At 31.7% G+C, this 26,851-nt stretch overlaps 2 protein-coding genes across 3 annotated transcripts in view; both read left to right on the top strand.

The window, feature by feature from the left end:
* LOC120618063 (NKG2-A/NKG2-B type II integral membrane protein-like) overlaps nt 1-26,096 on the top strand; it is a 98,981-nt gene extending 72,885 nt beyond the window's left edge. The window contains 2 exon segments of the mRNA XM_039881917.1: nt 24,900-25,000; nt 25,325-26,096. Of these exon segments, the coding sequence (XP_039737851.1) occupies nt 24,900-25,000; nt 25,325-25,436 (213 nt within the window). The 3' untranslated portion in view covers nt 25,437-26,096.
* On the top strand, nt 1,575-13,253 carry LOC120618065 (NKG2-A/NKG2-B type II integral membrane protein-like). Of its 2 annotated transcripts, none has more exons than XM_039881920.1 (7): nt 1,575-1,980; nt 2,372-2,467; nt 3,008-3,061; nt 3,583-3,734; nt 7,441-7,538; nt 7,772-7,872; nt 13,020-13,253. In XM_039881920.1, exons 1-7 carry the CDS (start codon nt 1,794-1,796, stop codon nt 13,073-13,075), a joined length of 744 nt encoding a protein of 247 aa, XP_039737854.1. In that variant the 5' UTR covers nt 1,575-1,793; the 3' UTR covers nt 13,076-13,253. The 2 variants fall into 2 exon arrangements, with proteins under 2 accessions (XP_039737854.1, XP_039737855.1); XM_039881921.1 differs by lacking the exon at nt 13,020-13,253 and adding an exon at nt 8,397-9,636 and having other exon boundaries at nt 1,578-1,980.
* Nucleotides 26,097-26,851: the final 755 nt, after the last annotated feature.

Raw genomic sequence — 26,851 nt, 5'->3', positions numbered from 1 at the left:
GAGTAACCTGGTCTCCCACTAAAGGATGCATGTCTTTCTGGCCTACAGAAGGTATGTGTCTCTGCTCTCCTGTCTATTAGCCCATCTCCTATAGTGGGAGATTACCAATGCTGGATGTGATGCAACCTAGGTACAATTAATATACTATCAAATCAAAGAGAACATTGGTATGTTTATTCAAATAATTCTGGACAAAAAATACAAATAAAATATGAGCATGTTGGAGTATTTCTTAAACAATTCAAATTCTTGCCTGTGGAGAATAACTCAAGTGCATTCACACATGTATAATGCGGTGTGTAAACCAAACAATTTAAAGTAAAATCCCATAAGAATCACAACGAGGAACAGTTACTATTAGATTTTTTAATCAGTGCAGACGTAATTATAAGTAATAGTTTATATTTGGCCTTGACTTTAAATATAGATTCTTAAAATGAATTATTTTAATTACTCATACACTTACTTAGATTAAGTAAAAGCCGTTGGCTGTTAATAAAAATCAGGATGAGTTAGCTCCCATGAAATGCTAATTTAAGCTTAAAAATAAATAATGAAGAGATTTTTTTAAAAATTAAAACATTGGAAGAAAAGTTACCACATTTATAAAGAGACTCTTGTCTAATGAATTCTGTACTGGGTCTAACTGATATGAATTAGAAATAATAATATGATAATTTGTTAGAATAGTAATCAGCATAACTCATTATTGAGAGTTTATAAAAGCCATATTATATATTAATTGTCTTACATGCATTATATCTACATATTTTTATTTCCACGTTTCGTTAGTAAATTAAGTAGCCAGACACCAAGGGACTATTTAAAGATCATATATTATAAATTTCAAAGCTGGATTTATTCTAGAACTCAGAGACCGCAGAGCCCATTGACTGAATTATTAAATTACATTGTTCGAGTCATTACCATTGCTCACAAAACCAAAGCTACGCTCACTGACTTGACATCCTGAGGTGCATTTTGGAAGTGTGAAGCAACAGTGTTCTTCTATAAATGATGTACGCGTTCATTTATTATTACATAGCTTTATATCTTTTCCTTTAAATCAAATGCCAGTTTCCTGTGCTACAGAAATATCTTAACAATTTTATTGTTGTTTTTACGTCGGTATGTTTAGGTTTTGACTTTGTGTGTCCGTAGCATTTTTCAACATATAAAATATTTCTTTAAAATTGTAATAATTTCTCATAACTTCACAATCATTCAAAATAAAAGATCATTTGATAACAACTCATTCTCTTTACTAAATAACTATAAGTCACCAAATAAATTTAATTTAGTGCAGGAAATGACCATATGTGCCAACACTGCTAATCCCTCTTCTTTGAGCACTCAGTCTTTAACCATTATTGGATTTCAGAACTATCATAAATATTATGATCCCTTTTTTTGAATAAAGATTTTGAATTTTTAATACAGACATGCTAGTGGTGTTAAAACATTTCTGTAGATTCTAATTTATATTGAGGATATTATTATTTGTGAAATTATTTATTCCTCATTAATTTATCGCTTTTCAGTGCTCCAACTAATAATATATTGTCAAATGTAAAATATCTTTAAAAAATATATTTAATCATGAGACAATTGCTTAAAGCTCTAAGGGTTTTTAGAACATGACCTTTAGTTTTTTCAACTGGGAAATGAGCCCAATAGTCACCCTTTACTCCACCCAGTTTTACTCTGCTAGGCATCTTGGTTAGTGCATATACCATTTATTCTTAAGCACACTTACCTCACAGCAGAGTCCTGGACACCACTCAGCTGCAGAGATGAGTAACCAAGGCGTAGCCTATGCAGAACTGAATGTGGCCAAGTATTCAAAGGGACAGCAACTAAAACCTAAGGGCACGAAAAGCTCCACCTCAGTAAGTAAGCAGGAGATAACCTACGCAGAATTAAACCTTCAAGATGCTTCTCAGGATCTTCAAGGGAATGACGAGAAATTCCACTGCAAAGGTAAAACATTTAACAGATATACAGTATAACTGTTCCAGGATGTTTAGTTAAGTTGCAGAGATGTGAAGAAAGAATAGGAGATAGACTCACATTTTTTCTTTTGTGAAGATAAGAACCTGAAGTTGGAATACAATATCCTAACATGAATTCTCAGGACTAATTTTATTCAGGTATCATTGTAAGGTGCAGTCTTTGCCCAACAACTCATGGGGCATCATATATCCTGAAAATGCAGTGGTGTTTCTGAGCGGAAGATTACAATGGTAGATATCGTTTTGGGGGTCCAAGCTATGGATACAATTCTTTGTGCATGTTGGTTCTCCGTGTGTAAACTGTCTAAGCATTTTCCTCCATCTGTCCTTTCTCAGTGTTACCATTTCTCTCCCTGTAGCTTTACCATCACCTCCAGAGAAGCTCATTGCTGGGATCCTGGGGGTCATCTGCCTTGTCTTGATGTCCACTGTGGTAATAATAGCTGTTGTTACCTGTAAGTAAATTTTTGAAATGTTATAAGAGAACTTTTTCTTCGTTTAGAGGCACATCATCAGTGCCTCCAAACACTTTATAATATTCAGGCATAGAACTCTCATTTTACTTATGCATTTAGACTAAATGTGAAATGTTTTTCTGAATAAGTCCAAGGTATAAATATCAGAATGTTCGTAGAAAGTTTTTTATAAATATATGCATATATATATGCACATACATATATATATTTTGATTTCATAACTCGAGACATACTTTGAGAGGCTAAAAGACCTTATTGGGAAATACAAATTCATTCTTAAGATTGATTAAATCTAATTTGCAAGAGATGGTGAAGTTTCATCCTTTAGGGTTTTGGAATAGTTTTCCCCAAACTCTTTTATTACTTTATTAATTTTTCTTAGTACAGTCAGCTTTATCCCAGATTATTCTAATCCTAAATATGTCAAATTTCAAAGTAAGAAACAAAAAGTGTTAAGATTCATTTAGATTGTTGAAAATATTATTTTTTTAGTTCTAATTACTTTGTGTATTTTTTTAGCTACCTTAATCCCAAAGCAGAATAATTCCTCCTTGGTAACAGGAATCCAGAAAGGTACAGAATGGTTTTCAAACTTCTGATATTAGTAGTTTATACTTTGCCTTTAACTCAGAGTGGATTTACATAGTAATAGTTTTATATATATTGGGTAATTATAATATTGGGTAATAGATATTCATAAATAATAATTATAGGAGAATGTTCTTTCTTACACAACATCATGAAGAAATATTCATTTTAAATCATCATACCCATTGTTGCCATTTGACTGTAATTTCCTTCTGCTATACTATGAAACAAATAACTACTCTTTAAAAAGGTGGCAGTGTTCATTAACAATCAGGACATGTGTTAGAGTGGATATTGTTGCTTGTGCGTTTTCTTGTTAAGGGCACATACATTAGGGGCTGAGAGGCTGACTCTTCTCTGTGAGTGTGTGTGACTGTGTTTTGTTTCATATGTAGCAGCCAGTGAAGGTGCGTAGATACGTTATGCACATATATGTTTATACTTATGCAAATGTAAATTAACTTTTACTTTTTAAAATTCAAATTGTTTTTTGACAATTTTTTCAGCTTTTCATTGTGGTCGTTGTCCAAAGGAATGGTTTACGTATTCCAACGATTGCTATTACTTTAGTAGCAAAAGAAAAACATGGAATGAGAGTCTGACGGCCTGTGCTTCTAAGAAATCTAAGCTGCTTTATATAGATAATGAAGAAGAAATGGTAAGATTCTAAATGTTTCCAACATTTTATTAAAAGATTTCTTTGGTCTATTGGATATTGTAGAATATATTCATTTTTTTGTAAATAACTGTAGTTTATCTTAAAGTCTGTTAATATACCATTGTTTGACACTGTAATCTTTCATTTCTATTTTATGCCATTAATGAACATATGATAATTTCCAGTTTTTAGATTTCATAGACAACCATGTTTCCATAATTGCATTTCTCGCAAATAAATTTTGCTGTTTATTTTTACAATATATCAAGGAAACTAATCGTATCATCTTTGTGCAGATTGATTACAAACTGGAAAGAACCATGTAATTATAAATCAGATCATGAAACAGAAGTTTCCAGTTTGCAGTAGCCCTTCTCCTGTGTATCTTCTCAGAAGTTCTCCCTCCTTACATAACCATTATTGTGATTTTCAAAATTAGAATTATCTTGGCTTAATTTCGAACTTTATATAATGAGGATCATTCGATATGCATTTTATGTGTCTCCTTTTATTCCCATATGACATTTTTGCAATCATTCTATACTATTGCATTTATCTGTACTTTGTTAATTTTCAGTGCTATAATTGTATATACATGACATTTTTAATCTATCTTACTCAGAATATAGTTGTTTTATTAATGTGTGGTTATTATGAATAATTATTTTATGAAAACCCTTATGTATATTTTCTCCAATTCTGCATTCATAATTTACATATTATATATAAATGCCAAGTAGAAAAGATATGTAATATAAATGTTATATTTATAACATAATAATAATATATAAATATAATTATATTGTTACAATTACATATATAGAATTATAATATATTGTTCTATATGTGACAAATAAAATTGCAGCATCATAGATATATGTATATGAACAATTTATTTAATTATCACTACTTTTTTTTTGGTTTACTGTGTAAATACATATTTAACATATAGTCCTTTGATCTAAAACAGCACTATCAAGATTTTTAATGTTATAATTTCTTATCATTGCAAAAAAGTGTTATTATGACATAAATAGGCGTTTTCCTGATTACTATTAGATTGAACACATCTTTTTCGCTACTAGTCATTAGGACATTCTCTTCTGTGAGAAAGATAAGTGCCTGTTTATGACTTCTGCTATATGCTGTCTGTCATTTTTCTTCATAGCAGTTCTTTTTATCTTTCAAATATGAGCTCTTTATTAAATTTATCAGATATAAATCGCTGTTTTGACTCCATGATTCCATTTTCACTCTCTTCTTGGAGATTTTTAATGACCAGAATTTATTAACTGTTAGCATAGTCCAACTTATCATTTTGGGTGTTAGTGATCATTCGGACATGTTTCAGAAATCAGTCCAAGTTCATGAAGATAATCTCCTACATTACTCTCTAGGGTATATCTTTTTTCTTTATTTATTAATATTTACATTTAAGTCTATAATCCGTTGAGATTTAATTTTTTGGGGGCTCTGTATTTGTGACTCTGTGCGGTAGAGGTGAAGTTGATACTTTTCTACACATTATGTAATCGATGGGTCATAATTTATCGTGAGGATTATTTTTTTATGAGTAATTATATTTACATATATAATTCTACATATACATACTCTCATCCTCTCATCTGTTTAATATAGAGATAATATCTTTTATATATCTTTATAAGATGTTAATATATATAATGTATTCTCATCTTATATTAAGGGATATATTCCAAGACCCCAGCAGATGCTTCAAATCACAGATAGTACTGAACTTCATATACATGATGATTTTTCTTATACATACATACCTATGATAAAGTTTAATTTATGTTAGTCACAGTTAGAGCTTAACAGGAATAACTATTAATAAAATAGCTACTAATAAAATTAATAACTACTAATAAAATTACACAATATGTTGTCATAAAAGTTATATAAATGTGGTCTCTCATCTCTATCTCAAAATATCTTAGTGTACTATACCTATCCAGTTTGAGGTGTGGTAGCAAAACTAACACACATTTTTTTCCTTCACAATTTTACAGATCGAGGGTTATTTCTTACTGTAGATTTTAGCCAACTCTGCATAAGATCTTTTTTCCTTTCCTTATTAAATCAAGGTTTTTCATCTTTTCCCTTAAAGGAAATACTTCACAGTTTCTTTGGCATATCAAATTGCCAGAATCATTAGCCTTGAGCTTTGATTCCCTTATTAGGTATAATAAGGCTTACTTGAATACAAGCTCTGAGACACTGCAGCAGTGGATCTGATAACCAAGTGACTAAGTACTAAGTGACTAACACTAATAGGTGGGGAGCATGTACAGTGTGACAGTGTGTTTTTTGGACCAAAGGATGATTCAGATCCTATGCAGAAGGGAGTGGGACAGTGTGAGATTTCACCACGCTACTCAGAACTGCACCCAAATAAAATTTATGAATTTTCTCATTTTGGCATTTCCTATTTAATACTTTCAGATCTGGGTTGACCGTGGGTATCTGAAACAGGGGAAATGAAACCAAGGATAAAGGAGGACTACTGCGTATACATCACAGTCTACATAGCCTGCAAGAGTTTGAGTAAAATGTAGAAAACTTACCTCCCTTATGTCCCTTTACTGTGTCCATTCATAATATAATTGTCTTAAATGTTTTAACTACATACATTGAGAATCGCATGGAAGAATGTTATAATTTACTTCAACTTATAATTTTGCCTTGACTATTAAACAATTTTGAATATAGAAGAGAAGGAAAACTTATAAATCTGATATATTTTTTACTCTTTCTCTGTTTTCTTTTCCTTCCTGATAACCCGAGTCCCTTGTTTGGCATCTGTTTTCTGTTCAGATAATTCCTTTTAGTAATTCTATTACAGATGGCCTGGTGGTGACACTCTTTTTTAATTTTTCATCTGAGAATGTCTTGATTTCCCATTCATTCTTGAGTGGTATTTTTGCTGGACTTTTTAACAGATTTTGATTAGAATAAGGCAGTTAGTGTCAAAGTTTTCTGACATTTTATCCTGCTTTGTTCATGGTTTTTTGACTGGAGAGAAAAGACTTTTCTTGTGACTTTTGTCTGTCCCCATCGGTATTTGTGGTTTACTGGCCTCTCTGGCTCCAGTCTGGGATATATGAAATAAAAAGTTATTCCAGGGAGAGCTTCCCACCCCACCATACCATTCCTCATGTTCCAAGTTCTTACAACCTCGGACTGGAAAAAGCACCTTTTTTTCATTTGCTACCTAGCAAATTGAGTGCTTTGAGCTGAAAAAGTAGTGGACAATTTACCACCCCATCCCCACTGTGAATCAAGTCCGCCCCTGTAGCAACAACACCAGTGATTTTTGCAGCCTCCCCAAACTGTTAAAAACTTGTCATTCTTCTTACTCACTGAGCTGAGTTGGGGGGCGACCTAGGAGGAGTAGGCAAGAAGACTTCATATTTGCTCCATTCTCACCTAAATTTCTAAAACCTTTTTCAATAATAAATATTCTACAATTTATTAGTCTGCTCAATTTTCAGAGCTCTGGAATTGTTATTGTTGTCACTTTGTCCTCTTTCTTATACTAATAGATTTTCCAAATGTGTCCAGTGTGTAACAAATCTTGTAAATTAAAAGGCTATAAATTAGAAAGAATTAAGTTTATTTGTTTTTTCAAGTTCTAATTAGTATACAAGCTTTTACTTGTCTTCTCATAAAATTTTCTTCTTTATAGAAGTTTTTGAACAGTTTCAATGACTTTTCCTGGATTGGACTGTCCCAGAAAAACAATAATTTATGGGTGTGGTCAAATGACTCAACTTCTTCCAAACGGTAAGCTTCCTGAAAACTCAAATATTTTAATGTTGGAAACAAACAGCAATATAGAACAATTATATAAAGACAATTATTTGTTTCCATAGCAAAATTATGAGAAATATTAAAATTTAGATATGTAACTATTCGTCTAAATATATGTCTAAATTTGGGCTAAATAAATTGTTTATTCATCAAAATATTAAGATATATGTTACCAAATTCTTGACATGAGATATTCTGTATTTCAGGTTCTCAGTAACTTCAGAGCTGGACAAGAATTGTACACACGTGTATTTTCACAAGCGCAAGTTTATTTCTGAATCCTGTTTCGAATTATACAGATATGTTTGTAAGCACCAGGCACTTTAGCTTACTTAAATTTGGTATTGTGGTATTCTCACCATTTATAAAGAACATATTTTTAGCTTCTTAAAAATACATGCAATGATTTTTCTAGGATTGTATTTAAGACATTATTTTGAGACCAGTTTTAGTTTCACAACAAAATTAAGAGGACGGTACCGAGGTTTCCATGTCTCCAGCCCCACACATGTAGAGCCTCTCCCTTTGTCAGCATCGCTCACCAGAGTGGTACATTTGTTCCTGAGCATAAATCTACAGTGATGCATCGTAATTACCTAAAATCTATAGTTTATCTGATGCTTCACCCTTGGTGTTGTAGAATTATTTCTAAATCTATATTAATTTTAAAAATATATATCTGGGTACTTATATTACATTTTTAAGCTTTTGTTATTAATGAAAATAAATCATGTATAAATTATAAAGTATAGTACAAAGAATTGTTATTTCTAAGTCTACAACAACATGTATAATTTCACTCGTATTTCCAAATTAATTGATTTGTTTTAGCCCTTGAACATTGAAAATGAAGATTCAACAACCCAGGGGAGCGAGGTGCATAAGGCAGATAGAGTCAGGAGACAAAAACCAGGGGAACTTTGATTTAAAGACTTAACCATTAGTCGGCAGTAACCAACAAAGAAGGGATAAAAGAAAATGATAAGGAATACTGTATGGTTAAAGAAGAGTAGCAGAAGGTGAACTCATTTGGGAGTCAGGCCTGTTCCTTGAAGATAAATCTACTGTGAGGATGAGTTATAGACTACATTGCAGGCAGTGTGGCTGTAGATGACTTTATGGTGTATATGTTCACTGGATTGCCCTGGCATAGAGCAGTTCCACAGTCTGCAGGCTGAAATAGATGAGGATGGATATCAGGCTGTGACTGGCAAGCAGAAAGAAATCCCTGCCACCGTGACAGAAGGCAGCGGCTGGAGGAGGGGGAACTAGGACTGACACTGGCCACAGAAACTTTCTGGAGGGCGAATGCCACAGGACTTCCTGTGTGTGCAGAGCTGGCAACCCCACCACAGAAGCCAAAGGAAAGAAAACACCATGAAACCAGAAACAAGAGCCTGTTCTCTGGCCTTGTCTCTCCAGTGCCTTTTCCTGACAAAACTTAATATCATATGAGCTGACAAGGTAGAAAAGGGTGTAGGATCTACCTTCTTTGTCTCAGAAAAGACAATATAGGACAGATTTGAAGCTGAGAGTAATTTTTAATGACTTGTTAATTGAAACTCAAGGTTACTATGCCGCAATTACAAGGTTACTATATAAAAGCCACTTGCACCTGCCCCACTTGCTCAGAGAAGGGAAACAAAATGTACCTACTGAATCGATTTTGGTGCAGCATTATCGATTATTAGATTCCCTTTTTGATAGAGACTGGCATTTTCATGAGGTATACTCAGTGTCCTTTACTATTTTTTACATGTCTGTTTTTATTCTCTACTAGATTTCAGATATTTTGGAAGGGATCCTGTATTATCGAATTCTCTATCTCCTCATTTGACTCTTCATTACTATGCTTAGGAAGATACTTAATGAAAAAAATAAAGTGTTAAATAATAAAAAAATTAAAAGTGCAAATATATTTGTGTAAATCAAACACAAACTAGTCATTGACAGAACTTGATATGAACTTTCATAATATGACCATGTTTCCGATATAATTTTACTGTAATGCAATTACAAGAGGGAGAGATCTTATATAATTTGTAAAATTAATATTTAATATACATTTATCTCTGACTGTAAATGCAATTTTTATATTCTCTGTGTATATTTCTTATATTCATATAAAGTATATGAATATTCAAAATTAATTTCATATATTATGTAAATAGTTGCTCTATGTCATTGTTATAGTTGTGTTACAAACAACCCAAGATTGCATTGTCATTTAAAAATAAGCATTCATTTATCATTTACCCAGTTGTGGTTTTGCTGGCTTTAAGTTGATATAGGTTGGGCACGTATGGACTTGGCTCCAGACCACAGATTCAGTTCAGATCCCTTTTTGTGTATATGATCAGGGTAGGAAAGGGAAGTAAGTAGTATGGTATAAAGTTGAAAAGCTTGGCAATAAAAGCAGGTCACTTGAGTGTAAATTCTGAATGCACCCTATTAGCCTGGTGTCTATAGTAACATATAGTATCATATTTTACAGCAGAGAAAACTAAGCTAGAACAATAACTGTTTTCTCTGCTGTAAAATATGATACTATATGTTACTATAGACACCAGGCTAATAGGGTGCATTCAGAACTATAACTGTTCTAGCTTAGTTTTCTCTGCTGTAAAATATGATAGAAATAGTGTCTTATTCATGGATTATCCAAGTAACATTTGAAAAACCATTGCAAAAGCACTTGAAAAGCACTTCCTGCCACATACATATTTACTACATCTCAGTTATTTTTACTTAAAAACTTTATGCTTCCATTCCATCACCTGTGACATGATGATGATAACGATAGCCACCAATAAGAGTCACTCTGAAAAGCATGTCATATATTACCAAAGGCTTTAAAACAAAGCCTAATGATATTAATTTCTTGCAATATATGATCTTTTCATATTTTCTTTCCCAAATATTTAATAATGTTAGATTTTCAAGAGGATCTGTGCTCTCAAACTTTCTTCTTTCACCTATCAAATCTCAAGTGTTTCAATAAATTTATTTTAGCCAGACATCTAAAATATAATCTGACTTAACCAATTTAATCATATATATCAAAGATATTTTCAATCAAAAAGACTTTGACAAATTCAATGCATCTCATGTATGAACAATAAATGAGAGTAATTCTTTTTTACTAGGAATGCTTTTCCCTTATTAGAATCAAGCTGCAGTGACTATGCTTTTTCTTATTGGTCAAGAACCCCAGCCTTCTCCCCCAATGTATTATTTTCACATATCTAGAGCTATTGTGTTTTTTGGAATGGAAGAAATTTTATAAGAAATTGTCAAGTTTGGTCAATATAGCCCTTAAAAGCTCTGAGATTTGGGACAAATGAAAGTTTTGTAGTTTCCCAGGGAAAGAGACTAAAATGATCTTTTTCTTTTAAAGTTGGAGTGCCCTGTTCATATATGTGTATCTCTTACCACTAAGAATGGAGAACATACATAACACAGAAGCTACTTAATATGTAATGATGAGGAATACCTATCATTATCTCACAAACAATTTTCTATATATTTAAATACATGCATAAAAAGATGTCTAAAGTTTTATACGTGTACATAAGAAGCCATGGGAATTACTTGGTAGAATGAGCCTAGTTCATATCCACTCACTCCAAAAATCTCCACATGATATCAGTATAAGGAACAATATCAGGGAGATGCTAACCAAGGTTGAATTTAGAATTGGAAGAGACACAGAGAAGTCAGGGACCTATGGATCAAAATGATAGTTCTTTATGGATCTAACATTCGGAGTGTAGGTTTGGTGTGAACTATAATGGGCTTGTAAATCTGGACTAGAGTATTAAATAGGACTAATTTCAGTCTAATTTTAGAGGAAGATGATGCCCTTATAAGGGCAAGAGGAAGATGGTGCCCTTCTTTGTAGGGAGCCAGTTCCAAATGCAATGTAGGAAGGACTGTTCTGTATATGTTCAATCGTATGTTCCAAATTTATATATTAGAAAAATTTGTTCACCGATAATTAATGAGTGTACAGTTATGAAAAACATTAACCATTGTAATTAATAAGTGTTGTTCTTTCTTATATTTTATTAGGCTCCTCCCTTAATTACAACCATCGTGTGTTTCTGGTTCCTCCTAAAGCAATACACAAAAATTTAGCTTTGACCTTGAAAAAGCTCTGATTGGATAAGAATCATACACTCACTAAATAAGTCCATGTTTTTCTGTATTCGAGGGTTATATTTCTCTTTTGTCTTTCCTCTTCTGTTCCAAATTATGTATGTCAACGGAATCCAAGATTCTCTCTTACAGATACTGGAATAAAATTCAATAACAACATAATTACTAGAAGAGTAAAATGCATAAGTACATACAAAGAATAAAATTCAAGCATAAGAGAGGCACCTCAAATTTTAACAAACAATCTAGAGATCATGAAGTTTCCAGAAGTATAACAAATATCACTTTCAGATAAGTAAAAAGACATTTAAATCCAGAGGAATTTGGACTTGTGTTTCTGGTATGACTATGTAAACTCCTACTGGACTATCTCATGATAACAGTTATAAAATCTGGACAAAATACACACATATACACACACACCCTGCCCTGGTGATAGGAGGAAACAAAGAGTTGGAGAAAAATAGTTCAGACTTTGAAGAACAAAATTCCCAAAGTGAGTTACCACTTCTAGCCTCAAGACAAAGCAAATTCAATTCCATTTAGTTTGGCTAAACATTAATACAAACCTTCCCGTCTTTCCTATCTAAAAAAACAGAGGCTAGTGTTCAAGAGAAGCTGAACCACTGCAAAGTGATGGTGACATCCCAAAAGAAGAGAGCCAAAGAGTGGGAATAATAAACTTGGTGTGCACGCACACTCAGCAGCAAACTCTACCAGACACCAAAATAGTCTTTATATGGAAAAGAAAACACAGAACTGAAATGAGATTTGAGTTGTCAGCCAAGAGACAGTCTTCAGTGCCAGTCCAGCTAGTTGAATTGCCTCCTAAGAAAACAATCAATACTATTCAGAGAAATATAATTGAATCCATACTATGGAAGTGATATAATATTTAAAGTAACTTATATGAAAATCCAAAAAAATGTCTCTTTTCTCAAGAGAAATAATAATTTATCCATATCTTCCTGATATTGCCTTGTCACAGCTTTTGAAATGTCTACCCCTTGGTAGTATTTATTACATACACATATATATGTTTATATCTGTTTCTGAGATATTTATACACACACGAACATATTTTTTCTTCAGTATTGTTTTATACCACTAGTGTTTTGTTTATTCCACTTGCATACTAAATGTATTAAGGTAGCTGAATTTGTAACAGTTCAATTTACTTTAATGGCTGTGGTGTACTGATGTTTCTGATGAGAGGATTATGAGCTTCACCTTGTTTGTCTCAAGTTGGACATTTCTGAGTTGAAATACTAATAGACAATTTGTGGTTTTCTATAGCTCTTTTTTCTCTGACACAAAAGCCAGCAATGTTCCAGACACTGGCTACCCCATAAACTTTTGTCCAGGAGAGAAGATGACATGGGTGAGAACGAAGCTACAATGTAAGAGTACAAAATAAAGCTCTCTTGCTGCAGAAACAAACTTTTGTTGATGTAAGTCTCTGACACTTTGGGATTACTTGTCCTTGTAGGGTAACTTCATCTATTTGAGTGATACAATGGTTTTAAGTGCTTCATTTGCTTTTTATTTCCTTTTGATTTTTGGCCAAGACAACTGTGTTTCTCTAAGTATCTTTCTCAATGACTTTCCATGCATTGTAAAATTTTAAAATTGTAAAATTTTCACTTTACAATAATATCTCCAATATATATATTTATGTAATATACACAATTTATAAATATAAATATATATGTACTTATACATATAAATAGGTATATATTTTCACGAACTATATATGGTTTATAAAAACAAAGGCATAGCTATGCTGGCTAAACATTTTAACAGTGGTACTTTTTGGCTATTTGAATATAAAATAAAAGTGAATCAGCATATAACTTTTTCCATTTAAAAATATTATTTCTTTATCGAATCAAGTCGAACAGAATTATTTTGAGTGTCTCTGTTTTTGACCTCACTCTGTATTTCACTTCGGGAGTCAAAACGACACAATTAAAATACAGTCAGAGTCAGTTCTTCAGCTTTTCAAACCCACAAGTGTCTCTCCACACTTGCCAATGAAGAAGCTAAAGCCTTATAAAAAGTACAATCTGAGCCCTATTACCTCTTTCATCTTATCCTCTAACATGGTGTTTCTCGACCTTGTTTCTCCCACAATCTCAATCTGCTAAGGTGCCTTTGCAGATGTGTTTTTTAGTCTATGCCCATGAAAGTTTAAAACCACAAATATGCGACACTTTTCTCTATGTACTTTGTGGATATCTCTGCTTTCTACAGAAAGTAAGATATTTTCGCTGCCCTCAGGGATCAATTTTCATTCCCTTGTCAAGGATACTCCCTCTGCCGAGAAGGCATGCTCTACCACTGTTCCCTGCACTCACTCTGCTCCAGCTCTCCCAGCCTCCTTGCTGATCCCCGAAGATGTCAGGCATGCTTCTGCAGGAGGAAATTTCACTACCTGTTAGCTCAATTAGAAATGCTCTTCTCTATCTTTACGCATTGCTAGTTTTCACACCAACTTCATGTTTTTGTCCAAATATTATATTCCCAATGAATTCCAGTTAAATGCCAGTTCCCTCCCACAGATGGCGCTTTCTTTCATATTTACTGATTCTGACAGTTTAGGAACAGAGTGCGAGGCAGATGAGAGAAAATATAACTAGAAAAAGAATGATGAAATGCATGATGAGTAAACATGATACCTAGACTAGATAACTTTGTTTTCAGTAAGAATTTCCCAGATAATTTATTTTAGTCTTTTGCACAGCTAAGCCAATTGCTTAAAAGTAAAAACAGCGGTCACATTATTGTTTTTTTTGTTCAATGCTCTAATGGAAATAATCTTTTTGATGGCTAAACACATTTTTGCATCTTAATAGTTAAGGACATTAAAAAGCGAAGCTATGAAAATCCAACTTATACCTTTCAATGATTCAGGCTTTTTTCTCACAAAATATGAAAACTTCTGCTAACCTTTTTTCCTACTAGGAAGCATATGATTCACTTAGGCAAAGTTGTTTGCGTTGGCCTTTCTATTCTTTTGTGTTAATGAACTGCATGTTTTTAAGACCCCATGCTTTCATCCCATCATTTTCTTACGTCAATTATACTTCTCAGAATATAACAGGTAATAAGTTCATAGGGCTTTTAAAAGTTGCACTTAAAGAGTGGGATAAAAGCATATTATAGAATTTTCTTTTAGAACTTCTTGTATTTGGCATGTGCATATCAATTGAAAATTTTCAACTCGTGCTTTATTTTGTTACTTTTTTCTCCATCAGGTGAGAACATTTAGATTCAATTTCACAGTAAATTTCGATTATATGATACAAAGCAATTCACTATAGTTATCACTTAATAAATTAGATCCTCAGGCCTTATTGAGCTTATAACTGAAAGTTTGCTTCCTTTTACCAACTTCTCCCTTTTTTCTCCACCCCGTAGCCCCTGGAGACCACTTTCTACTGTCTCTATGCATTTGATTTTTTATAATTCCTTGTATAAATAGCATACATTATTTGTGTTTTCTTTTTAACTTATTTTGCCAAGCAAAATACCTTACAGTTTCATCCTTGTCACAAATGACAGAAATTTCTTTTTCTCATGTTGGAATAATAACCTAGTGTGTGTGTGTATGTGTGTGTGCTCATAATATTTTTTTTATCCATTCATCCATGAAAAAACTTTGGTTGCTTCCATATCTTAGTTATTATGAATAATGCTGCAGTGAAAATGGCAATGCTGATATCCCTTTGAGATAATTGTGTCATTTTTTACATCTATACACAGAAGTGGGATTGGTAGTTCATATGCTACTTTTATTTTTAATTTCCTTAGGAATGATAAACATTCCCCTTTTTTTGATACACGAAGAGTAGGATGAAAAGAATTCCATCTAATTCTAACTAGATAAATTAGATTTTATGTACTTTTTTTTTTGACATTAGAGTGTCATTTAACTTGTGTTTTCAAAGTCTACTATTTCTATCCTCCTTTTTTTCAGTTAAGTGAAATTAAAAAAAATTACCTTTGTTTCCCTCTAAATAGTGAGACTTGCACTTTTGTCATCAACAAAAATATTTCTATTCAAATACAGATAACTAGTTATGATTGGAGGATGAATTAATGAATAAAATAATGAGTAATATTTAATATTTCAATGTCTTTCTTTGTGACACAGTTCAATACTGTTTTAACGTTTTATCATTCACAGAGACATTGATTTTTATCAGAGGAAGTATAAATCGCTTATATCTAATAGTAAAATTGAATGCAGTGATTTTCAGTATAAGGGCAGAGAATTAATTATGATAAGTTTGTGAACTGATGATTGTTGTGACAGTTATAATGATGTTGAAAGTGTATTAATTCTTCAGCATATTAGTGATCAATATCATTAAATACTTATTAATGGAATTATGATTTTAGAATTTTTCCTTGTGATAGGAATGACATAATGAGAGGAATAGAAGTATGTAATGCCATGATTGAGCAATCTGGAGTAAGAGTAAAACTTAAGTATCTAATGTCTTAACAAGCCGTGGGTTTTCAGTGCTTGTGATGAAGATGGAAGCAAGTTAACAGCATATGGTCAAGTTTTTTGTCCCCAGGAATCATTTAGAATATGAAAACAATTTCTCAGAGCACTTGCCATGGACAAAGTAAATGGCACAGTACGAGCTCAAAGTCTCCTATATTCTGCAGGTGTATGACGAGATAAGCTGCCTTCAAAATAGCTCAAGTACAAGAATTTCCTGTTCAAATTTAAGTGATACGTTAATGAGAAATCTACTTTTTTCACTTTGCTTCACACTGAGTCTTCACATGCAGGCTGTGAAGACCATGAAAATTATAGGCGCAACATGGTCTCCCGCTAAAGGATGCACATCTTTCTGGCCTACAGAGATATGGGTCTCTGCTCTCCTGTCTGTCTACTGGCCCAATTCATTTAATGGTAAATTATAAATTCTAGATGTGTTACAATTGAAGTATAGTTAATATGCAATCAAATCAAAGAAACATAGGTATCCTTACTTGTACAATTCAGGGTAAAAACAAGAATGAAATATAAAATGTGTTTGAGAATATCTTAAAATATTTAAACTTTAGCCTGTGGAAAATTACTCAAGCGCATTCACACATGCATAATTGGGTTTGTAAGTCAATATAAGTTAATGTGAAACCCCATAAGCAACACGACCAGGAAGAGTTATTTATGGATTTTGAAATGAATAAATATAATTATATGATTAATTACATATATGACCTTTTATATTTGAAAAACGATTCTTAAAATGAGTTCATTTAATAATCAAGGTCTAACATAGTTTCTCATACATATACATTGATTAAATAAAAGCAATTTGACCTGTAATAAAAATCAGGATGAGATAGTCTCCATAAAATGCTTATTTAAAATTAGTTATTAACAATCAACAGTCTTTTTAGAAATTGAATAAAACATTGCAAGAAAAGATACCACACTGAGAACAGACTCTTGTATAATGAATTATATTTATTGATGTAAATCAGAAATAGTAACATAGCAATTGTATTAAAATAATAATTAAACTAAGTAACTTATATTGAGTATTTGTAATTGCCAGATTGGGTATTAAGTGTTTTACGTGCACTGTAATTTACATATTTTTATTCTACTTTAGATTAGTAAACTAGGTTGCTAGACTAAATAATTTTTAAAATTGTAAATTTCAAAGCCAGAATTTATTCTAGAACTGCAGAGCCAACTTGCTATTTTATTAAATAATTTATCTGATTTATTAGATTTGCTTACACAACTAAAGCTACCCTCACAGACTCTGGCAGCCATAGGATCCTTCAGGAAGTTTGTACCAACAGTGTTTCTCCATAAATGATCTACGCACTTATTTTTCATCTTACGGTTTCATATCTCATCCATTAACTAAATTATAAATTACTCATATAAGATAAGTATTTAAAGAAATCATTTTACATTGTGTTTTTTTATTTATTTATTATGTTTTGGATAACTTCAGTGAGTCATTTAACATTTTCAACATATAAAATATTTCTTTAAAATTTTAATAACTTCTCAGGACTCCACAGTCATTCAAAATAAAACATCATTTGATAACAACTCAGCTGTCTTTTTAATAAATAAATGTGACTAAATAAAAATAATTTAATGCAGGTAATTACTGTATATGCTAAGGCTACTATTTGCTCAACTAGAACACTTAAACGATTAGTGGATATAAAAGTTATCATAAAAATTGGTGCCTTCTTATTTTTTCCATACAATGTTTTCATTTTCTCAGTTATTCTAAAAGTGTTAAAATGTTTCAGTGGAATTTGACATGAAATTAATAAAGATATTATTTACTTCTTTCCTAACTTATTAGTTTTCATTGCTTCAACCAATAATATCATGTCATACATAAATTTTTAAGAACTATGATTCTGTCGTGAAACAGTTATTTAAAGCTCTAAGTAAATTAGAACCTGACTTTCCATTGGTCACCTGCAAGATCAGTGCTGTTCCTTCTCACACTCCACCCACATTGACTCCACCCACATATCCTAGGGATCTTGTCAGTGTTCACACCCTTTATTAATGACTTCAGGACAGTTATCATAGAGCACTGTCACTGGCGTTACTGAGCTGAAGAGATGAATATCCAACAAGAAAATCACTCAGACTTGAATCTGGCTAAGGTGTCAAGGAGAGAGCAAATGAAAGGTAAGGGCACTAAAAACTTGGTTTCACTAACAGAACAGCAAACATCTATTCTATGTGGAATTAAATCTTCAAAATGCTTTTCAGGACTTCAAGAGAATGACAAGAATGACCACTGTAAAGTTAACACATTGAAGGGACACACAATATAACTGTTCTAGGATGTGCAGCTGGGGTGCAGAGATGTGGAGAAAGAATTGTGAATATGCTCACATATTTTTTTTTTATTTGTGAGAATCAGAGTTGAGAGTTGAAATATAGTACTCCAATATGCAATCTGAGGACTGATTTTATTCAGGCATTATTATAAGGTGTAATTTTTGATCAACAACTCATGGAGCATTATATTTCCTGAAAACTCAATGGTATATTCTGAGAGGAAGATTACAATGGTACATCTGTGTTTGGAGTCCAAGTTTATGTTATGATTCCCTGTATGTGTGGGTTCTCTGTGTGTAAACTGTGTAAGCAATTGTCCCCATCTGTCTTTTCTCAGTGTTCCCATTTCTCTCCGTGCAGCTTTACCATCACCTCCAGAGAAGTTCATTGCTGGCATCCTGGGAGTTTTCTGCCTTGTCTTGTACGTTGTAGTAAGAATGATGCATTTTATTCCTTGTAAGTAATTTTTTGAGATATTTTATGGGTTCTTTTCACTTCAATAATCATCAGTGCCTCTAATCACTTCTTGATATGATGAATAGAACTCTAATTTTAATGTATGCTTTTAAACTAATTGTGAAATGTTTTTCTGAAATCGTCCAAGGTTTAAATGTCAGAATGACTGCAGAAAGTATTTTATGAATACGTGTACATATGTACATACATATGTATTCTGATTTCATAGATCAAAGACATACTTAGGAGATGAAAGTATTGAGAAATGTAGATTATTTCTTAAGATTGGTTAAATCAAATATTATAAAAGATAGAGTGGTTTTTTTCTTACAGCTTTTAAAATGTTTTTTTCTCTCTTTGTTATTTCATTAATTTTTCTTGATAAAATCAACTTTATCCCAGATTATTCTAATCTTAAACAATACATCAAATTTCAAAGTAAAAGTAAAAATGTATTATTTAAAATACCATGTTATAAGAATTACTTCTGGTTTCTTTTTTTAGCTTCCCTAATACTAGAGCAGAATAATTCCTCCTTGGTAACAAGAATCCAGAAAGATACAGAATGGTTTTCAAACTTCTGATATTAGTAATTTATACTTTGTCTCTAACTCAGCATAGATTAAAATGGTAATAGTTTTTTGAAAACAAATTATAATAATTAGGTAATAAATATTCATAAATAATAATTATAAAAGAATGTTTTCTCAAACTCTTTTATTACTTTATTAATTTTTCTTAGTACAGTCAGCTTTATCCCAGATTATTCTCATCCTAAACATGTCAAATTTCAAAGTAAGAAATAAAAAGTATTATGATTCATTTAGATTGTTGAAAATATTATTTTTTTTAGTACTAATTACTTTGTGTATTTTTTTAGCTCCCTTAATCCCAGAGCAGAATAATTCCTCCTTGGTAACAGGAATCCAGAAAGGTACAGAATGGTTTTCAGACTTCTGATATTAGTTTATACTTTGCCTCTAACTCAGGGTAGATGAAAATAGTAATAGTTTTTTTTAAAAAACAAGTTATAATAGTGGGTAATAGATATTCATAAATAATAATTATAGGAAAATGTTCCTTCTTATGCAACAATATGAAGAAATATTCATTTTAAATCATCATATCCATGTTGCCATTTGGCTGGAATTTCCTCCTGCTATTCTATGAAACAAATAACATACTCTTCTAAAAATGTGGCTTTGTTCATTGACAATCAGGACATGTGTTAGAGTGGATATCGTTGCTTGTGTGTTTTCTTTATAAGGGCACATATATTAGGGGCTGAGAGGCTGACTCTTCTCTGTGAGTGTGTGTGACTGTGCTTTGTTTCATATGTAGCAGCCCGTGAAGGTGCATAGATACATTATGCACATATATGTTTATACTTAGGCAAATGTAAATTAACTTTTACTTTTTAAAATTCAAATTGCTTTTTGATAATTTCTTCAGCATATCATTGTGGTCGTTGTCCAAAGGAGTGGTTTACATATTTCAACAACTGCTATTACTTTAGTACCGAAAGTAAAACATGGAATGAGAGTCTGACGGCCTGTGCTTCTAAGAACTCTAAGCTGCTCTATATAGATAATGAAGAAGAAATGGTAAGATTCTAAATGTTTCCAACATTTTATTAAAAGATTTTTTTGGTCTATTGGATATTGTAGAATATATTCATATTTTTGTATACAACTGTAGTTTATCTGAAAGTCTGTTAATATACCATTGTTTGACACTGTAATCTTTCATTTCTATTTTATGCCATTAATGAACATATGATAATTTCCACTTCTTAGATTTCGTAGACAGCCATGTTTCCATAATAACATTTCTCACTAATAAATTTTGCTGTTTATTTTTACAATATATCAAGGAAACTAATCGTATCATCTTTGTGCAGATTGATTACAAACTGGAAAGACTCATGTAATTATAAATCAGATCATGAAACAGAAGTTTCCAGTTTGCAGTATCCCTTCTCCTGTGTATTTTCGCAGAAGATCTCCCTCCTTACATAACCATTACTGAGATTTTCAATATTAGAATTATCTTGGCTTCATTTCGAACTTTATATGATGAGGATCATTCAGTATGTATTTTATGTGTGTCTCCTTTTTTCCCATATGACATTTTTGCAATTATTCTATGCTATCGCATTTATCTGTACTTGTTAATTTTCAGTGCTATAATTGTATACACATGACATCTTTAATCTATCCTACTCAGAATATAGTTGTTTTATTAATGTGTGGGTATTATAAATAATTATTTTATGAAAACTCTTATGTACATTTTCTCCAATTCTTTATTAATAATTTATATATTATATATAAATGCCATGTAGAAAATATATATAATATAAATGTTATATTTGTAATAACATAATAATAATATATAAATATAATTACATTGTTATAATCGTATATATAGAATTATAATGCATTGTTCTGTATGTGACAAATAAAATTGCAGGGTCATAAATATATGTTTATGTTCAATTTATTTAATTATCACTACTTTTCTTTGGTTTACTGTGTAAATACATATTTTACCATATAGTCCTTTGATCTAAAACAGTACTACCAGGAATTGTAATGTTAAAATTTCTTATCATTGCAAAAAAGTGTTATTATGACATAAATAGGCATTTTCCTGATTACTATTAGATTGCACACATCTTTTTGGCTACTAATCATTATGACATTGTCTTCTGTGAGAAAGAGAAGTGCCTGTTTATGTGTCTTGCCCACTTCTGCTCTATGCTGTCTGTCATTTTTCTTCATAGCAGTTCTTTTTATCTTTCAAATATGAACTCTTTATTAAATTTATCAGATATAAACAGCTTTTTTGACTCCATGACTCCATTTTCACTCTCCTCTTGGAGTTTTTTAATGACCAGAATTTATTAATGTTAGTATAGTCCAACTTATCATTTTGGGTGTTATTGATCATTCGGACTTATTTCAAAAATCTGTCCAAGTTTGTGAAGATAATCTCCTACATTACTGTCCCGGTTGTATCTTTTTTCATAATTTACTAGCTTTTACATTTAAGTCTATAATCCATTGAGAATTTATGTTTTTGTGACTGTATTTGTGATTCTGTGCACTAGAAGTGAAGTTGCTACTTATCTACACATTACATAATCGATGGGTTATAATTTATCGTGAGGATTATTTTTTATGAGTAAGTACATTTACATATATAATTCTACATATACATACTCTCATCATCTCATTTGTTTAATATAGAGATAATATATTTTATATATCTTTACAAGGTGAAAATATATATACTGTTATATGTATATAATCGTATATACACACACACAATATTCACATCTTATATTAAGGGATATCTTCCAAGACCCCAGCGGATGCTTCAAATCACGGATATTACTGAACTTCATATACATGACGATTTTTCTTATACATACATACCTATGATAAAGTTTAATTTACAAGTTAGTCACAGTAAGAGTTTAACAGGAATAACTACTAATAAAATAGTTACTAAGAAAATTAATAACTACTAATAAAATTACACAACATATTGTCATAAAAGTTACATAAATGAGGTCTTTCTCTCATCTTTATCTCAAAATATTTTAGTGTACTATACCTATCCATTTTGAGGACCGGTAGCAAAACTAACACACATTTTTTTTCCTTCACAATTTCACAGAGAGTTATTTCTTACTGTAGATTTTAGCAAACTCTGCATAAGATTTTTTTCCTTTCTTTATTAAATCAATGTTTTTCACCTTTTCCCTTAAAGGAACCACTTCACAGTTTCTCTTTGGCATATCAAATTGCCAGAATCATTAGCCTTGAGCTTTGGTTCCCTTATCAGGTATCATAAAGCTTACTTGAATACGAGCTCCAAGACACTGCAGCAGTTGATCTGATAACCAAGTGACTAAGTACTAAGTGACTAACACTAATAGGTGGGAGCATGTACAGTGTGTTTTGTTGGACCAAGGGATGATTCAGATTCTGGGCAGAAAGGAGTGGGACAGTGTGAGATTTCACCATGCTACTCAGAACCCCACCCAATTAAAATTTATGAACTTTCTCATTTTGGCATTTCCTATTTAATACTTTCAGATTAAGGTTGATCGTGGGTATCTGAAACAGGGGAAATGAAACCAAAGATAAAGGGGGACTACTGTGTATAAATCACAGTCTACATAGCCTGCAGGAGTTTGAGTAAAATGGAAAAAATTTACCTCCTTTATGTCCCTTTACTTTCGTATATATTTGTAGTTATTTATTTTAAAGTCTGTTTAATATTCCATTGTTTGACTTTCAAGTATTTTATTTTGATACCAGAAACACACATTCGATAATTTCTCATTCTTTCTTTTCATAGAAAACCGTGTTTCAATAAATGCTTGTTTTCTAAAATAAACTTTTCTATTTAATTTTACCTCATACCAAGGAAACTAAACATATCATGATTGAGCAGATTGATTACAAAGAGACTGGAACCATGTAATTACAAATCAGATCACAAAATTGAGTTTTCAGTCCTCAGCAGCCCTGGACCTATAGATCCTCTCATCTCAACTCCTCCCTCATCACTTAACCACTGTCCTGACTTTTAACATTGTAAAGTCTCTTTGCTTGCTTTTGAATCTCCAATAAATAAAATCAAACCGAATGTATTTTTCTTACTGTCCCTTTCCACTTCCATTTAATATTGGTGCAATTCATTTACATGATTGCATTTACCTGCATTTTAATTTTTATTGTTGAATTAAGTGAACATAACATTTTAAATTCCATTCTATTTGGTGACTTTGGTTGGGAAACGAAGTCTCCTGTCCTGAGGGACAAAGAGGCTTCCTGGGTCCAGAACTTTTAGTCATAAGATTCCCTTTGCTAGTCTAACTCCAAGACTCCTCCCCTGGTGTCTCTTTTTGAGAAAGGGGAAGCACTTCCCCTGGCTCCTTTTGTTAGCAGGTGTCCTGGTGGATCACCCTGTGAGCTTGCCTGGTGTTGCTGGGTAGAATCCTTCCCTAATGGCAGAGGAGGACTGGCTTCCCTCAGCCACCTCCTGTTGGTAGGTTGGGTGTTGGGAAGCAGCAGGCCTAGGTCACGCTCTTCTGTTAGGTGGGTGATAAAAAAATTCTGTCACTCTGTTGTTCCCTAATCTGGGGGGACTAAACCATTTTCCCTTTCTCTTTCTACCTTTCAGAGTTCTCCTTCACTTGTATCTTTCACGAGTTCCAGAATTTATAGTTGTATTTAGTAAGGAGTAGCAGAGAAATGAGTCTCTGGCACCTGGTCAGAAACAGAAACAGAATCAGATTCCACTGACACGGAAACAGATCAGCAAAGGCTTATTTGATTAAAGAATGTTTTGTGGCCCCCAAATCAAAAATTTGGCTCTCATGTCATTTATTTTCTTAATGGAAATGCCTTAATTTTTTCACTATTAAATCCTAAACTTTGAAAAACATAATAGAAAACTACACTGATTTATTCATAATTTCTGGAGAAACAATGCCACGGTTATCTGGAAACTTCTTTAAAGCCTTGCTATGTTAATTGTCAACATGGGTAACTATTAAATTACATAAATCAGAATGTTCCTTAGTAACATAAGAAGATTAAAACTACTAAGTATAAATGTTTAAAGTCAATTTTAAACCAAAAATACCAATAATGCTGAGTGTTCTTGGCAATATCAAAGTGGTTTTCGACTTTAATGTGTCTTTACTGTTAGATTAGGATCCAAAGCTCTCATTTTGTTTTTGAAAATTAAGAACCTTACAAAAGAATACACTATACACTACTTGCATTTTTAAAAAGTGATACAAACTTTCATGATGATTTAAATAAAAATTCTTTATTTTGGGGTAGAAGTTTCTGAGTTCCATATTACTTCCATCATGGATCGGAGTCTTCCGTAAAAGCAGTGATCAGCCATGGATGTCAAAAAGTGGTTCAAACTTTACACTAAAGTAAGTTGTTTTTATATGTTCTACAGAAGAAGAAAAATATAAGAAATAAAAATTCAGAAGAGTATTATGAATGCATTTATTTACCTTGAATTATAAACATGAAGAATGATGTTCAAAGTTAATGAAACATTGATATAAATATTAAAGAATGACTACCCAGTTTCCCTAATAACCAGCTCTTACTAATATTATATGGAAAATGTCATCACCCATTTTGAAAATATTCTTCTATTACAGTGACATGAAAATGCTATTTTCAAATTATAAGTTTTATAATTTGTTATATGATATAACAAGAGAATTATGCATTTTTCTCCATTACAGGATAAAAGGATTATCATCTAGTAAACTTAACTGTGCTCTGCTATACTCACATGGCCTCATAGCAACTGATTGTGGATATCCAAATAAGTATTATTGCAAGAGCAAGCTTTAGAGTTAAAATGCTTGAGTTCGGATTCTGTTGGGTAACTATTTTTCATGAAACGAAAATAATATTATGATTGCAGAAGTCTTTAAATGAATTATACTATTTGTTCTAATAACAAAAAATGTTTCATAACGATTATTACAAAATAATGTACACAATCAAAAGTACAGATATCATTATTTTCAGTGTCTGGTTTTTTAATCCAACATTATAATTGTAGCCTTCAAGCTTTCTAAAAGATCACATGCCGTATGAGTTCATTTATATGAAATATCAAGAACAGAGAAACCCACAAAGGCAGAAAGTGGATTAGCAGCTGCCAAGGGCTGAAGGAAGATGGGCATAGGAAATGACTGCTAACTGGTACACTGCTTCATCTGAGGACTGAAAACTTTCTAAATTTTGATAGTGATGATGGTTGTAAACTCTGTGAATATATTAAAAATTACTGTTGCATACACTCTAAAATGATGAACGTTATGCTGTGTAAATTACACCTCAATACAACTGTTAAAAACAACAACTCTTGGGATTATGTTTGGGACTTCTTTTAATAATTAAGTAATTTATAAAGATTATATTAACTCTTCCAATGAATATCCTACTTTATCCTTCCATATATTAGGTTTTCTTTTATCTCAAATATATATTTTTTATTTTAGTATATTGAAGTCTTATAGAAATGTGGGCATTTCAAAGTCAAAATTATGTAAGTAACATCTTTATTTTTCAGTTTTCTTTAGTCATTTTTACTGTTTTAAATAGAAATACAGTTGAAGGTTACATGTCGATCTTATATTCAATGACTTCACTGATTTTATGTATTAATTCTGTCATTTTAAATAAATATTATTCTAAAGTTTTTGCATAAACTGCTATTTCACCTGTAAATCGCTATTTTGATTCTTCTACACAGGTAAAATTACCTTTTTTTCTGACTTATTTCCACAGGCTAGGTTTTTATTTCCAATGTTTAATAGAAGGAACAGTAAAGCTTCTATATTTATCCTTCTCTATTTTAGGGAATATATTTAAATATTTCATCTCTAAGTATGGAGTTTGTTTTAAAGTTTTTTCATCATACCTTTCTTATGTGAAAACTGTTCCATAATATAGTTATTTTTCTAATCAATTTTATAACCAATCATATTTATATTTTTATTATTTTAGCACCAATTAGAATAATAAATGTTTTTCTGTGTAACATTTATGAAGTAAACCACCTCTACTTCTAACAATAAATTAATCTTGTATTCTAAAATAAAACCACAATCATCATTTTGTATTTCCCTCTTTAAAAATCAGTGCATTAAAACACAAAAGAACGTATTATACCTATATGAAGTTGTTTTTCTTCATGTATGTGCATAAAGAGATTAGAATGAGTTTTTATTTATGTTATGTACTTGACAGTTTTAATA

Source organism: Pteropus medius, unplaced genomic scaffold (assembly GCF_902729225.1).
Source record: "Pteropus medius unplaced genomic scaffold, Ma_sr-lr_union100, whole genome shotgun sequence".
Classification (NCBI taxonomy): domain Eukaryota; kingdom Metazoa; phylum Chordata; class Mammalia; order Chiroptera; family Pteropodidae; genus Pteropus; species Pteropus medius.
Note: the sequence above shows the minus strand (reverse complement) of the source record. Positions and strands in the feature narration are given on the sequence as shown.